Genomic DNA, 14,650 nt, shown 5'->3' with positions numbered 1-14,650 from the left:
CCATCTATCTATCCCAGTGCCGGCATCCATACGCTCTAAAACCACAAGTCAGATAGCCTTGCCGCGAAATATCGTCATAGCCGTTCATTAAGCCGTCCCACCCGGTCCATCTATAATCGTTGCTTTGCGATGTGCACGAAAATCGAGGATATAATGAGCTCAAATACAAGGAGAGAGATGCAAGGAAATCGGGGCCGCAGGATAACCCCGCGGGGCTAGGCCTCAATGACAACCTTGAGCACCAGGTTGCCGTCGTCGTCGCTTGTCCGGCTGGCGAGCTCAAACGCGCCCTTGGCGTTATCCAGCCCCTTGAACCGGTGCGTGACCATCTGGTCCAGGTCCGGGAGGATGTAGCCGGCGCCCCGGCCGACCCTGTCCCGCGCGCAGAGCAGCCGGATGCCCGTGGCGTACGTGTTGGCATACCGGAAGATGCCCAGAATGTCGATCTCGCGCAGGTGCGCCACCGACATGGGCAGCGTCTGGATGGGCGTCCCCATCCCCACCATGATCACCTTGCCGCCCGGCTTGGTGGCGTACAGCGAGGTGTGCATGCACACCTCTTTGCCGGTGCACTCAAAGGTCACGTCGACGCCGTCGTCCTCGTCGTCGACGAACAGCGGGCTCGGCGAACTCGTCTGCGCCAGCATTTCGGCAGCGAGTGACTTGGCAGAGTCCAGCTGGCTCTGGAACGACAGGGTGCTCGCCGGGGTCATCATGCCGTCCGGAGTTGACATGCCCGAGCTGCTGCCGCTGTACAACGACGAGCAACTCGACGACGTGTGCATGGGCCTCGGTGCGACGTAGCCGTGGGTCGCAAAGCCCTTGGCGATGGCGAAGTCGACACGGCCCTGGTCGACATCGGCAATGGTCACCGTCGAGCATCCGGCTTGCCTCGCCATTGCGGCCGTAAGCAGCCCGACAGCGCCGGCTCCGATGACCAGGGCCGTCGAGCCAGGAGTCGGGCTTGCCCGGTTGACGGCGTGGATGGCGACAGACAGAGGCTCCAAGAGGGCAGCCGTGTCGAAAGATATGCTCTCGGGGAGCCTGTGGGACCTGTCAGCATCGGGCTATCTGCCCCAGTTGCAAAAGTCGGGTGAACGCACTTGTGGCACCACGCAGCAGGGTGATTGATGCGCTCTTGTAGCGTCCCCTGGAAGTGCGGGACCGATTTGGCACTGCTCCTGAATCGCATGCGCTTGCAGAGGTTGTATCTGCCCTGGCGGCAGATGCCGCACTGGCCGCAGGGAATGCCGACCTCGAGGGCTACGCGGTCGCCAATGCTGAAGCCCGTGACCTGAGGCCCGATGGCGACGACGGTACCCGACGACTCGTGGCCGAGCGAGAGAGGCATGCAGGCGCAAAGGTCGCCATTGGCGAATTTCTTGTAATACGAGACATCAGAGCCACAAATGCCTGTCGTCTTGACGGCGATTTGCAGCTCGCCAATGCCGGGCTCCTCAATACTCCGCCGTTCCTGCACACAGTCGCGTTAGCTGAGCTGCCGTGGGAATGGAAGACGTCCAGCCTGGCGAGCGAGGCGTGGCGGCCAAAAATAACCAAGGTAGGAACCCCTACTCTGTGTAACGGCAAGATCTGAGATGGCTTTTTTTTTTTTTTTTTTTTTTGCGGGGGAGCAGGGAACATGGGGTGACAAGAGAGGAGAGCGTTACCAATCGCAGGTCGCGTGGCCCATGCAAGACAGATGCATTGATGGTTGAAGCTTTCGCGGCGACGGGTAGGTGCATTGGCGCCGGCTCACCTGTAGCGGAGGGCGCCATCTCGATAGGACGACGACGGGGGAAGTGGGATGAGAGTGGGATGAGAGGTGGGATAGCGGCGCGCTTGGCCAACGAGAGGGCGCGAAGAGGGCCGTCCGCGTGGGGTCTGGGGTGTCCGGGGACGCAGACTGGGCGACCAGAGACTCGCTACGTTGTCAGAGGAGGGCTGCGGCTCTGCCTGGGGGGCAGCGGGCGCGGGATGCGGGAGCAAAGAGAGCAAAAGAAGGGCTGCTAATGTGATGGGTGGCAAAAAAAAGTCTTTGCACGCAGAGGAGAAAGAGTTCGAGCACCCGGCGACTACAACCAGGAGGGCGGGAACTCGGAGGGGGGCGTCGCGAAGAGGGCAGATGCTCAGAGACAGAGAAGAGGCCGGGAAGGACCCCCACTCTTTAATGGTTTGGCGGCCATGACACGAATAACTGACGTGCGGCGATGTGTCAATCTGCCATGCGCATCGTCCGGGGTGTCGACGAGGCAGTCGGCAGGAAAGCGTACAAGAGACCAAGGGGATAGGCAAGGTCCAGGTGCGGATGTCGAGGCGGTGGGCTCTGGAGCCAGAGCAGCGCGCTCGGCCGGCCTTCACCAGTCAGATATCGACCAGTTATCTCTGCGAAAAGCGGCTAGGCGCAATGCGCTTCAGAGAAGCTCCGAGAGTACCCCATAATTTCGGGATAACATGGTGCACGTTAGCGACGGGAGCCACATTACCCTTGTCTATCGACGTTGGGCGGGAGCATCGCGACATCCCATGGATAGTGCGCTCAGCCGGAGCCGGAGCCGGCTGCAGACGCCAGGGACACCCCCCCCCGACGGCGCAGATGCGCCCCGTCTCGCTCTCCCTCTCTCGCTGTCCCTCGCCCTCTCTGCCTCTCTGCTGGCCAACCGTGAGTGGTGCGCTGGTGCTGATTGTGGTTTGGACGCACGGCATGCCTGCGGTCCGCGGCCGAGTCGGGCCAGTCCTGATGCGATCCGGGAGCACTTGGGGCGACCGTCTTTCCTGTCTGGGCCTGCTCGAGCCGTGGGTGGAGTTGGCGATGGCAAACCGCAGCAGAAGAAGGAGCTGCGGGTTCCGGGATTTCGATGCATGGGGGAGCGAAGCTGCTTCCATGCAGCGACCATGCAGGCGTCGATGGGTGGAGAAGTACCATGGTAGACTTGTGGCGCGCGGTACCGACGGTACGAGCAAACGTGCTCGGGCCATAAAGTGTCTGCTCGGCCGCCCGTTGACAGGGAGGGCGGCAGCGAATAGCTGGCGGCCAAACGCGCACGCCATCGCTGGCCAGTCCGTAGCCCGCGCGAGACAGGGCAATCATGGCAATATCAGGCGGAAGACGGCGTGAGGACCGGCTGTTCCAGGGCTTAGCGAGGCTACACTGCTCCCGGCTGCTGCGACCGCGCCCAGGATATGACGATATATCGGCAGCTCTCCCGTCGACCGTTGCGTGGGTCGCTCGTCCCACGGTCAGCATCCGGTCCCGGAGTTGGCGCGCACCGCAGGTTGAGGAGCCGTGCCGCTGCTCCCACAGCGGCAGCGGAAATATCGATTAGATACCATCTGGCAGGTCTCGACGGTGGGGAGGGACGGGTCGTCGAGGTGCTGGGCTGGAGAACAGGGCAGCAGGGGGGGGGGGGGAGAGCGTGCCGAAGGTGTGTGTGGGGTCGGTTGTTCATGACGATGACGAGAGAGGGGAAAAGTAAAAAAGGAAAACTGAGGTTGACCGCAGCGAACCGCGGTACTGTACCTCACCAAAAAGCAGAATCTCTGGTAAGGGAAAGGGGGGGGGAAACCGCAATTCCTACCGAAGTGCTCATCCCACACCTTGCGTCACTTGGCTCCCACAAATTGCAAGAGGTTGGCTCCCCGCCCCATTTACCGCAGGATCTACGGCCGCCACAAATAGAGCCTCGCTCGCATCTTCGACTTCACCTAGCTAAGCGGCCGCTGACCACATCGTGGGAACGCTACCATCTGCTCTGCCTGCTCTGCCTGCTCTCCCTGCTCTCCCGCTCTCCCCGAGCCTCTGCCGCACCGCCGGCTCTACGCGAAACGCTACGAACGGCTGGCCGCTCGCCGTTTGGCCGACGGCCCTGAGAAAAATGAGTCCAACGGCAGCCTGGGGTGCGCTTGAGTGCGTCTTGTGCGACTCTGTACTACAGATGCGTCTCCGCACCAATGCTCCCGAGTGCTACCCTTGCCGACTCGCGGTGGCCATTCCCAGACTTTGGAACCCCCCTCTAACGGCCGTGACGGCCATCACCGGGAGAGAAATGATTGCCCTCGAGACTCTATCCGTGACGGATCTTCGTGCGGAGGACACACCCGAGTCCGCTGAAGAGCGAAGCGTGGTCCAGGTCTCCAACTCGAGAACCCCACCAGTTTCTACCCCAATCCGACCCTGACGTCCTGCTCCACGACAGGGTCCTCCTAAACGGCCCGGTAGTGGCTCAAGGTCCACCCCAGCCATGGGGGCGTGTCGCCGAGGCCTCTGGCCGTCCGTCCGGAGAATGCCTGTAAAAAATTCCTTCTCGACGTCCATGAGTGACGAATCCTACCGGCCACAGGCTAGCTCGGCCGCTACTAGAAACAGGGTCTGTCTAGCTGGGGTTTAGTCGACATGCACCGTCCATTTTGCCGGCCCTATGGCCAACGATCTCTGCACATGGCAGGACAAGGGTGTCTTCGACCACATGAAACGGAGCAGCAGGCTCCAGCAAGGCTCAACGACAGCCGCCGCATTGCCGTGTCGACCAAAGCGGCATCGCCGCCTCGGGAGAGCGCAGGAATCTTCCGGAAGATTGGGATGTGACACGGGATGGCGACTTCGCGGGGACGGGACCTGGGGGAGCTGGCGAGCCTGTTTTGGGGTCCTCGGTCCCCCCTAGCCGACTTGGGCATGCGTGATGCGTGATGCGTCGATGCGCACCCGCACATACTATCGATCCCTTATCTAGAACCTGCAGGAGACACCGCCTCGTACTGACGACTGGGCGTCCCGCGATGAACCGATAACGTCGTGCCTTATCACATGCGGTAGCTCTTCCGATCTCTCCATGTGGACGGACGTCCCCTCTACCCATGTTTTGTTGTCGGAAAGAGATCTTCCCAGCCACGGCCAATCAGTGGGGCAGGCGACGTTGGGGAAAATTGGGGTCGCCAGGGGGGGGGGGGAGAGGTTCGGCTGGCGGCTCAAGAAGAAAAAGCAAAGATCACACGCTAGCCTAGGATCGAACTTGGGGGGGGGGGGGGGGGGCAGCCCAGCCGTCAGGGTTTGGACAAGCTTCTCAGAACCTGCTCGTACTCGCGCACACGGGACGACCTTCACTGCGCCTCGTCTCGACGATGCCACGCTGTATAGTGCCAGGAACACTCGATGCGGCAATCCGCCTGCTCAATCGTGTCGATTGACAAGAGTCTGTCCCGCGGGCAACCGGCTGGCGTTAATGTACAATTGCGATGGCGTGTTTGCGACCCCGGGCCGCCGCCATCGAGCGCTGAACCAATCCGGTCGGTGAGCGAGACCCTGCAAGCAAACGCCTGCGGTAACATCGGGCCAAACCCTGTGCCCTGTCCGCCACCCCGGGAGTTTCACGCCTGGGAATCTGTCCCGCGCTGCCGGCAAGCACGGGCATGATTCCCCAAAGAGAGCAAGGCCGCTGGCACGGCTGAATTCGGAGCGGCCTTGCGGCTAGCCGGCCAGATCGGCGTTGGTCCGTGGGCACGACCACGAGACATCGAATCCCGGCGCGGTGCAGTGAGACAGCACCAATGGCAGATGGAGTTGGGTTGCGCTTCGCCATGGCCAGCGAAAGAGGCGGTCTACCATCCTCCATTCTGACCGAGCTCTTAAGTGCCACGTCTGGAACAGCCCGGCATTTTGATATTGCAGGCTGGGAGGTGGCAGCCGCAGTTATAGATGTGAGGCTGCACCTGCACCGCGGCAGCGAACCCTGCAGCTCGCCCGCAGCCTCTCCGCCGACCAACCTCTACCAAGACGACGGGCAACAGCGGCGAGGCGGTGAGTCTGCATATCCGGCGCATTGTCCTTACTCGGGGAATACTACGCAACGTGACGGGCCTCTACGTGGGTGGGGGGGGGGGGGGGGGTGGTTATACGAAGTGGAAGCACAAACAGCGCACCTTGATGGCGCAAGAGGCATGGCTGTGGAGAAGTGAGGGTGGGAAGCCGTGTTTAGACCACACGCCCCAGGTCTGCCAGCTTTTCCTCGGAAACCTCCAAAAAGATAAGCCCTCTGGATCTATCGCGATACTCTAGGTTGTTCTGGGTGCTGAGGCGCTACGAACAAGAGCAGCAGTATTGTCAGCCGCATTGCGACGACCACGAGGGCTCCGCAAGTCGAACCAAGGCGTAGCCCGGGGTTCAATGAAATCCACATAACACCAAGCCCTCATCCACACCTTCGGCCATCAGGGTAACAACGTATGAGTCGGGTATTCCGAACAGGAACAACCGTATGCACCCGCGCGCCGCCGCGATGAGAATGATACCAGCCGCGTTCAAGACGGTGAGTGCAGTACTAGGCAATGCAGAGAAGGAACTCGCTCTTCGCCCGCGTGTTCAAACGCCGTTATTCATCAACATAAGGCCTAGTGCTATCGCCTCGCATGTCGTCTGGGGTCTTCCGGTTCTTTCCTGACTCGTTTGCCTCATGTCGGAAGCTACGAGGACGATTGAGATTCCGAGCTATGCGGGCGGTTCAAGGCACGGCTTGTTGCTCTCAACACCCGCAGGGGCAGGTTGGGGGCCGTACAGGTTAGTTCGGTCTCGGTAAGGCTGTAGCTCGCCTGACTAGGACTAAGTAATGGCTCTTGGATATGCGGATGATGACGGGCTATCTCATCAAAGTATTCCCGTACTCCAACCAAGACATGGCCGCATCTCGAGTCGGGACGGACGCTGTGATAATGGCGCGGGCTGGGTAAAGCTGGCCGGTCACTGTTCGCACCCTGCCGGACTATGCCGACATCTTTTATCGTCTTCAGGATGCACCACGCCTCGATTGAAAATGGACATATTGCGGATCGTCTCAAAGTAGTGTATCTTGTCTCGGCGCTGCGAGTGAGCAGCTTCTCGTGGCCTACAGGACATACGTATAAGCGACCACGTGAACCCGTGTCCCCTCTTTCCAACTATCCCAACTATCGCTCAGCTCGGCGCGTTTCGCGCCCATATCTGGATCTGCAGTGCTCAACAAGATGACCACAGCGAGGGCAACAGCAGATAATGCGGTCGCCGTCAATCAACCGACCGCTTAACCCTCCATTCCCGCGAGCGCCTTTTTTGTTACATCCATCTCTGCTTCAACCGATGCCCTTTGTCAGTCTCGATAATGCCCGCGTCTCACTCCACCCAGCGCCAGAGTCGGGTTCAGTGGTTATCGTGTTGGCGTACCTTGATCGCCCAATATATCAAGCTGGCCCGGCATCGCCTCGGTCGGGCTAACATCCCTGTAGCAAGGCCCTACAGCAAGCGTCTGCGGCGCCATACGCGCCAAACCCTGTTCCAGAACCATGTCTAGCTGCTGTACTGATTGCGCTGTCCCAAGCAGAGTTTTGTAGAGCCACCACCTGCCCGCAGCTTCACGGCACCCATTGGCACCCATTGCTTCGGCTCTTTAGGAAAGCCGTTTTCCTTCCATAGGTATCTGCTGATTTTGAGCGTTGTTAAGGCCCGCAGGGAGAACGCTGTCGGTCCGTGTTTTTAATCTACCCGTGTAAAGATGCTCCTATTTGGACAAGCCGGATGCCCCGGACGCTGACCTGGCACCAGAGACCACAGACCCTCGATGGAACTGCGTCTGGCTATCTGATCTTGTAACGCGGGCTCTCCGGGTGACTATGCATTCTCTTGCCGGATCGCGTACTATGCGTGGATCTTCTCTGTGCTTATGACGCTAAGGAATGCCTCGGATTCCAAGGTGAGTGGACCCATTTGTACGCCAGATACGCCATATTCCATGAACTACGCTGAGAATGCTTCTATTTAATAAGCGCGGCCGAGGGGTTCATCGATCTACATAGGCAGTTTTGGGGGTGGGTTGAGCGGTTGAAGCATATGACGCAGAACACTCTCCCTCCAATGTGCATACCATATGTGGGTTGCACAAGGCAGAATGGCCGGTCTTCTCTCGTGCAAGGCAAGGATAACAACTACGTTAACATAAGATAACGTAAAGCCTCGTCGTACGCTTTGGCCGCAGTATAGCTACACTACATGACAAACCGGCATCGAGGCAAGCACGGTGCGGCGCGTTGCGGTGCTGTGTAGCGTAGACCATCACTTCGCCCAATGCTCGGGCGTATATAACATCCCCTTAAAACGTGCTCGTCGCCAGCCGACTCGCCGCATTCCTCGCGTCCACGCGATCCTCGTCGTCCTCTTCGGCCAAACCAGGCAGCCCGGTTCCGCTCCTCGCCCCGCTCAACGCCCTCGCCCGACCGCCCTGCTCCCGGTCCTCGCCTTCTCCGGCCGCATCTTCCACCATAGAACTACCCACAAGACTCCCCCGCATGCTCGCGGCATCGGCCGACCTCCGCGGCACGCCGCTCCACGCGTCCCCCTTGGGGCCCTGCGAGGCAGCCATGCTGGCGCGGCGCACGGCAGGGTGGCTCTCCCGGCCCAGACGGCTCAGCCCACCGCTGGCGTCGATGGACCGGATGTCCGGGCGGACGCTCTCGAGCAGGGCGAGGGTGCGGCGCTCGGCTTCGATCTCGCGGAGGACGTACTCGCGGATCGAGAGGCGCAGGTCGGCGGCGGTGCGGTTGAACCACTTGCGGCGCTCGTGCACCAGCGTCTGCGTGACGCGCGTCGTCTTCTGGTAGAGCATCGCCTCGTTGTGGCGCGCCTCGTCGAGCGACGCGATGGCCTCGTCGACCTTCTCGCGCCGCACGTTGGACGACGCCCGGAGGCGGTCGGCGGCGTTGAGCTTGCTGCGCGTGTTCTCCTGAGCCTGGAGGAACTCGCGGATGAGGATCTGCCGGTTGGTGAGCGTTTCCTTGACGATGAATGCGTCCTGGGAGTGGTATTGAAACGGGTCGCCGATCGTGGTGGCTTCGGCCGTGGCCTGGGCGGCGTGGCAGTCGCCGACGGTCTGGATGATCTTGCCGAGCTTGCGATAGGCGTTGGCGAGCCCCTGGTGGGGCTCCTGGATGTTCATGTTGCCGAGCTTGACGCCAAAGTCGGATTCGGCGAGGCCGAGACCTGGGAGGATTAGCGGCGTTCTTGGGGTAGGAGGGGGCATGTGCTTACCTCGGCGTGACTTGACCAGCTTGTCAACCTTGTGTCCGGCGTCCATGGTGCCCAGGTAAAACAGCTTGACGATGGGGCGGGCGTCCTGCAGCTCGGGCGTGTCGTCCGGCGGCGGCGCGAACTGCTTGAGGATTTTCCGGCGCACGCCCGTCGCGGGCTGCTTCTTCTTGACCATGGGGCTGTAGCCAAAGTCGCTCTCGACGAACAGCACCATCTCGTCGTCCCGCATCAGCACTTCGTTGCTGCAGACGTAGTTGAACCACCGCTGCATGAGCGCCTTGACCCGGATCTCGTCCTCCTCGGTCCCCGCGCCGGCAGACGTCAGCGCCGGCGGCACCGAGGGGACGATGGCCTCGGGATTCGCCGAGATTAGGTGCTCGGCGAGCTTGATGAACTCGGAGTGGAGGCGGCGCACATCGCGGTACTGGGTCGTCCGGAAGGCGGGGAGGTTTGTCTGCAACGGTCAGTAGGGCTCGGGGCTGTCGGCCGGGCAGCCATACATGTACGTCGAACCTCAAGATGGGATCCTTGCGTCCGGTGCGCTCGAGCCCCGTGATCTTGGCCTGCAATTTGAACTGCGGCGGTGGTGGCTTCCGGGGCTGCTGACGGTCTTGCGGGCGTGCCTGCTCGGCTGGCGGGTTTTGTGCTTGCTGCGGGGGAGCAGGCGACAGCGGGCCTTGGTCGCCGGCAAAACTTTGGCTCTCCGAGTACGGCTCGGCCTGCGCGGGCTCGTCTGACCGGGGATCTGTCGTCTGCGAGACAGTGCTTGCCGTGTCGGGCCTCCTGTACTCGGTGTCGCTCGCGCCGAACCCGCCGTCGTCGAGGCCGTTGTTGGAGCTGCGGGAGGGGTATCGGAAGGGGGAGCTGGGGGGTTCGCTGGGGCCGAGGCCAGTACGGCTCTGTCGCGGCGACGAGCTCGGCGAATTGCCCCAGGGCGAAGCCCCGACGGGGTGGTCCGGATCGTTTATTGATGCGCTGTAGTCCATGACGGTTGGCGATACCGAGGGGCTCGAATGCGATGACGTGGTGGTCGGGAGAAGTGAGCTCCGAGCAGCTGGCTGCCCGTGCTATCGCGGTTTCAACAGCTGTGATTGAGCGTGTTGGGGCGGCCGCTGCGTCGTTGGACTTCTCGAGCGACTGGTTCTGGCGTAGAGGGTTCTGTCTGGGGGAGCCGTGCTGCTCCGCATCTCGACTTGTTCTGGAAGACAAGCGCCGCAGCTGCCTTGAAAACGGTCCCCTTGGCGCCAAGCCTGGAGTTGACGGCAGGGGCGCACGGGCCCGGTAAAGCCTTCCAGAACCCACAGCAAGCGGAAAAATCGAGCCTCGACGGGGGACGAACAACTACATGAAAGTGCCAGGTGATTTTTCCGGCAAGAAGTGCATTGAAGTTTGCATGTCTGTTTACACGTGAGCTCGCTGTCTGCGAACTTGGCATGCAGAGCCAATTGCGATTGCGATTGCAATTGCCATCTGCATCGCCAGGACTGAAGCTGTGAAGCCGTGAAGCTGTGACGCTGTGCTGTGTCCGCGTCTTGCGGGTCGGGATCGGGGGATGCTACTGAGGGCGCCCGTCCGCGGCGGCCAGCGCAGGCTGCCGGGCCTGTTGGTGCTGAAAACCGCCCAATTGACCCGGCAGCACGGCATTGGCAGGTTCTGCGCGAGCGTCAGGAACTACTCGAGCGAGCATGCCCACCATGATGCGCGCATCGAGAACGTCCGCAACATCGGCATCATTGCCCACGTCGATGCGGTGCGTCTGCCGTCATGGCACGGCCGCTAACTTGACACTGACAGCTGGCAGGGTAAGACTACGACCACGGAGCGCATGCTCTACTACAGCGGACAGACCCGCCATCTGGGGAGTGAGTTTCCGAGCTGCCATGGCGAGCGACCGGCACTGACAGCTCAGATGTCGACCACGGCAACACCACCACCGACTTCCTCCCCATGGAGCGGGAGCGGGGCATCACCATCCAGTCGGCCGCCATCACGTTCCAGTGGCCGCCCAAGACGCTGTGCCCCCCCGGCGTCGAGCCGAAGACGGTGAATCTCATCGACACCCCGGGGCACCAGGACTTCCGCTACGAGGTGGACCGCTGCCTGCCCATCCTGGACGGCGCCGTGTGCATCCTCGACTCGGTCAAGGGCGTCGAGACGCACACCGAGCGCGTGTGGGAGTCGGCGCAGCTCTCCAAGATCCCCCGGCTGCTCTTCGTCAACAAGCTCGACCGCGACGGCGCAAGCTTCAAGCGGTCCGTCCAGGAGGTGACGTCGCGCCTCCGGACCTGGCCGCTGCTGTGCCAGATTCCATGGTGGCGCAAGGACGACTTCGTCGGCGTCGTCGACGTCATCTACGGGGTCGGCCTCAAGTTTTCCAGCAGTGGCGAGATGACAGTCGTCAGAAAGGAGAGCATCGCCGGCGAGAACCCGGTATTGCTCGCCGAGATGGAGACGGCGCGCCTCCGCTTGGTCGAGACGCTCTCGGAGCACGATGACCAGATCATGGAGGAGTTCCTCGAGCTAGAGAACGACGTACCTTCAGCCTCGATCAAGCGCGCCATCCGCCGCTTGATCATGGACGGCGAGGCAAAGTTCACCCCCGTATTCGCCGGCGCTAGTCTACGCAATATCGGCGTCCAGCCGCTACTCGACGCCGTCGTCGACTACCTCCCAAGCCCGACAGACCGGCCCGAGCTACAAGTCATGGTGGGGTCCAAGACTTTGTCCTTATCGCACCTTCTCGAGCAGCAGGGCAAGCGGCACCAGCCACCCATCGGCGCGCTCGCCCACGTCTTCAAGGTCGTCGACGATCCCCGCCGTGGCATGATGAGCTGGGTGCGCGTCTACCACGGCGCCCTCGGCAAGCGCAGCGACATGTGGAACACCAACATGCACACTTTCGAGAAGACGCAGCACATCCTGCACGTGTCGGCAAAGGACCATCACGAGATTGCGCACCTGCCCGCCGGCCACATCGGCGCCATGGCCAACCTCAAATCCGCCCGTACCGGCGACACAATCATCACGTTTCCCAGCCGCAAGGGCCAGGAAGCCCCGGAGGCGTTCCGCAACGTCCGCATCAAGGCGCCCGAGACGCCCCCAGCCGTCGCCTTCATCGCTATCGAGCCGTACACCAAGACGTCAAGCGACAAGCTCGAGGACGCACTCGAGAAGCTCTCGCGCGAGGACCCCAGCTTCCGGTGGGGCAAGGACGACAAGACGGGCCAGCTGATCCTGTCGGGCATGGGTCTACTGCACCTCGAGATCGCGCGCGACCGGCTGCTCACCCACTACAAAATCGAGCGCGAGTCTGCCATGTGGGGCGACATCGAAGTCGAGTATTCCGAATGCCCGCTCGCGCCGACCGGCCCGCACCGCGCCGTCTACGACCGCACCCTCCGCGACAAGGCGGGCAAAGCGGCCTGCACGGCCAGCGTGGGGCCGCTCGAGGCGCACCACCACGACTCCCTCCTCGAGTCGAGCATCGAGCGCGACGGCAACATCATCCACATCTCCATCCCCCTCCCCGAGGACACAAACACGCTCCCCTTCGACGCCGAAACAGTCCGCCAACAGCTGCTCAACGGCACCATCGCGGGTCTCGCCCGGGGGCCCCGCCGCAGTTGCCCCGTCCGCCGCAGCCACGTGCACGTCACGTTTGACCCGGAGACGGACTTTTTCCCCTCCTCCACAGGAGGGCACATCACCAACGCCGCGCTGCAGGCCGTGCGCAACGCGCTCAAGGAAGCACACGCCAAGGGGCAGGTCGGCATCCTCGAGCCCTTCTCGGACGTGCGGATCCACTGCCCCGAAGAGGCTAGCCACGCGATCCAGCACGACCTGACGTCGGCCCGTGGCGGGCAGGTCAACGAGGTGCGGACGCCCGAGCACGACGAGGACGGCGCGATGGGGGCCGGCCCCATTGACGTCTCCAAGGTCTACGTGCCGCCCGACCCGTACGAGTCGGTGCAGGATCTGAGGGGCCCCAAAAAGGCGGTCGTGAGGATGCTGGCGATTGTGGGCAAGGCGCCGCTAAAGGAGATGATGAAGTACGACGGGCATTTGCGGAGCATGACCGGGGGGAGACACACGCTGCAGCTGGATCCCGGCGGGTTCGAGTTGGTGACGGGGGCGAGGGAGAGGGCTCTGGATGGCGTCCTGTAGAAGTCGAGTCGCGTGGCGCGGGCGGTTGGATATCATAATGTGGTTGAGCCACTCGGCTGGCGTTTTTCTTTTGGCGTATCCCATTCACCAAAGTACACTACACTACAGTACATCAGGCGGATAGAGTAGCCGAAACACACTCCCAAACAGGGCAAGCCGGTACTTTTTGTTCCCCAGTCTCCAAGTCCCCTTGAATCCCCGGGATGCCCCCGTCCCGCGTGACCCCCATCTGTTCCAGACAGTCCCAGACGGCTGGATATTTATGAACCGCCTGAATGCAACCGGAAACGGCAGGCATCGTGCCGCGTGGGGGTCAGAGCTGTGGGGTTGGGGTGACATTGTGGGTTACACGGCTTCCGTTTGTAAGGCGGGGGGGAGAGTCTCAACGACGTGCGTGTTGATGGGCCTGGAACGGGCTAGACGGTGGCGCATTCCTCACGTTAATTCTGTTTGCTGCTGTCACGAGGGGCGCTTGGGTGGCTGGATTTGGTGCAGTGTGACCCAACGTCTTCTAGAAGGGGTAATGCGGAGTTGCTGCGCGGGCTGGGCCCGTCCAGATCTGGGAGTCAGCTTCTGGATCTGCAGTCTGAGCGGGGCCTCCGGATAAGCACACCAGCGCATCTGTTGCCACCTCAGGCGAATCTCTGATGTTCATGATGAAAACGTATGGCCGCACCGGGCATGTCCTAGGATATGGGTTGTCAAGGAGGATTGAGGCCGGTTCCGCGCGGATACAATCACCGGGTCCTGGTCTTGGTGTCGGCCTGTAGCACGTCTATCGCCTTGAGGGAGCCTATGTAGCCTATGACAAGAGACAACATCCTCCGGCTGCTTATCACCGAGGTATGTGTGCTTTTACCGTATCTGCCAGTGCAGTGTGCCCAGTCCTCCGAACCCCGAGTGGGTAGGACTTCGTCTTACCTTGCTTCCAGGAGTAAGAGCCGCCTGACCTCGAAGGTTTCGTGCTTGTAGTAGGTACCCTCCGTGCCGACTCGATCCTTTGGTTTAAAAACTCTGTTGCGAGGCGCATTTTGCGGCTAGCCAGACTTGTGTTCCATCGACAACCTGTAGGATTTTGCCGAGAATGGTGAAATGGGCTACAAAATTGAAGGTGCGGCCTTTATCAATCGTCGCAGTCTGGGATGAACCTCTAGAATCATAAGACATTAATGGCACCCCATTGTTGACGATGAAGATGGTTCTCGCAGCAGGTGACGCAGACGAATGGTCTGGAAGTGTAGTGTTGTGGCGCATGGTTTGAAAGAATCTCGAGACTCCAGTGATACATCAGCAGCAGCCCAACAGCCGTGATATGGACTCCATGTTTCGCGTACTGTTCGTGATCGTAGAGGTCGATCTGGCCGGATTGTTGTCCAGACCCGTGGAAGGTGAGTGATAGCTGGGGAAAAGATCATGAAATGGCAATTCTGTGCGATACCT

General features: G+C 61.3%; 3 protein-coding genes across 3 annotated transcripts; 1 reads left to right on the top strand and 2 right to left on the bottom strand.

Annotated features, from left to right (window-relative positions):
- Positions 1 to 215: 215 nt before the first annotated feature.
- MFIFM68171_06902 (uncharacterized protein) lies at positions 216 to 1,778 on the bottom strand (the record flags this gene model as incomplete). The annotated part of the gene is made up of 3 exons (XM_071062322.1): positions 216 to 1,044; positions 1,104 to 1,474; positions 1,671 to 1,778. The coding sequence occupies 3 exons, from the start codon at positions 1,776 to 1,778 to the stop codon at positions 216 to 218; spliced, it is 1,308 nt and encodes a 435-aa protein (XP_070918423.1).
- Positions 1,779 to 8,111: 6,333 nt separating this feature from the next.
- On the bottom strand, positions 8,112 to 10,032 carry VPS17 (Vacuolar protein sorting-associated protein 17; the record flags this gene model as incomplete). Its single annotated transcript, XM_071062321.1, has 3 exons — positions 8,112 to 8,998; positions 9,047 to 9,500; positions 9,547 to 10,032. The coding sequence occupies 3 exons, from the start codon at positions 10,030 to 10,032 to the stop codon at positions 8,112 to 8,114; spliced, it is 1,827 nt and encodes a 608-aa protein (XP_070918422.1).
- A 566-nt stretch (positions 10,033 to 10,598) lies between these two features.
- On the top strand, positions 10,599 to 13,210 carry MEF2 (Ribosome-releasing factor 2, mitochondrial; the record flags this gene model as incomplete). The annotated part of the gene is made up of 3 exons (XM_071062320.1): positions 10,599 to 10,796; positions 10,848 to 10,908; positions 10,956 to 13,210. The coding sequence occupies 3 exons, from the start codon at positions 10,599 to 10,601 to the stop codon at positions 13,208 to 13,210; spliced, it is 2,514 nt and encodes an 837-aa protein (XP_070918421.1).
- Between the last annotated feature and the right edge of the window lie 1,440 nt (positions 13,211 to 14,650).

This window comes from Madurella fahalii, assembly GCF_045866475.1.
Source record: "Madurella fahalii IFM 68171 DNA, scaffold_3, whole genome shotgun sequence".
Taxonomy (NCBI): Eukaryota; Fungi; Ascomycota; class Sordariomycetes; order Sordariales; genus Madurella; species Madurella fahalii.
This window is presented reverse-complemented; position numbering and strand designations above follow the sequence as displayed.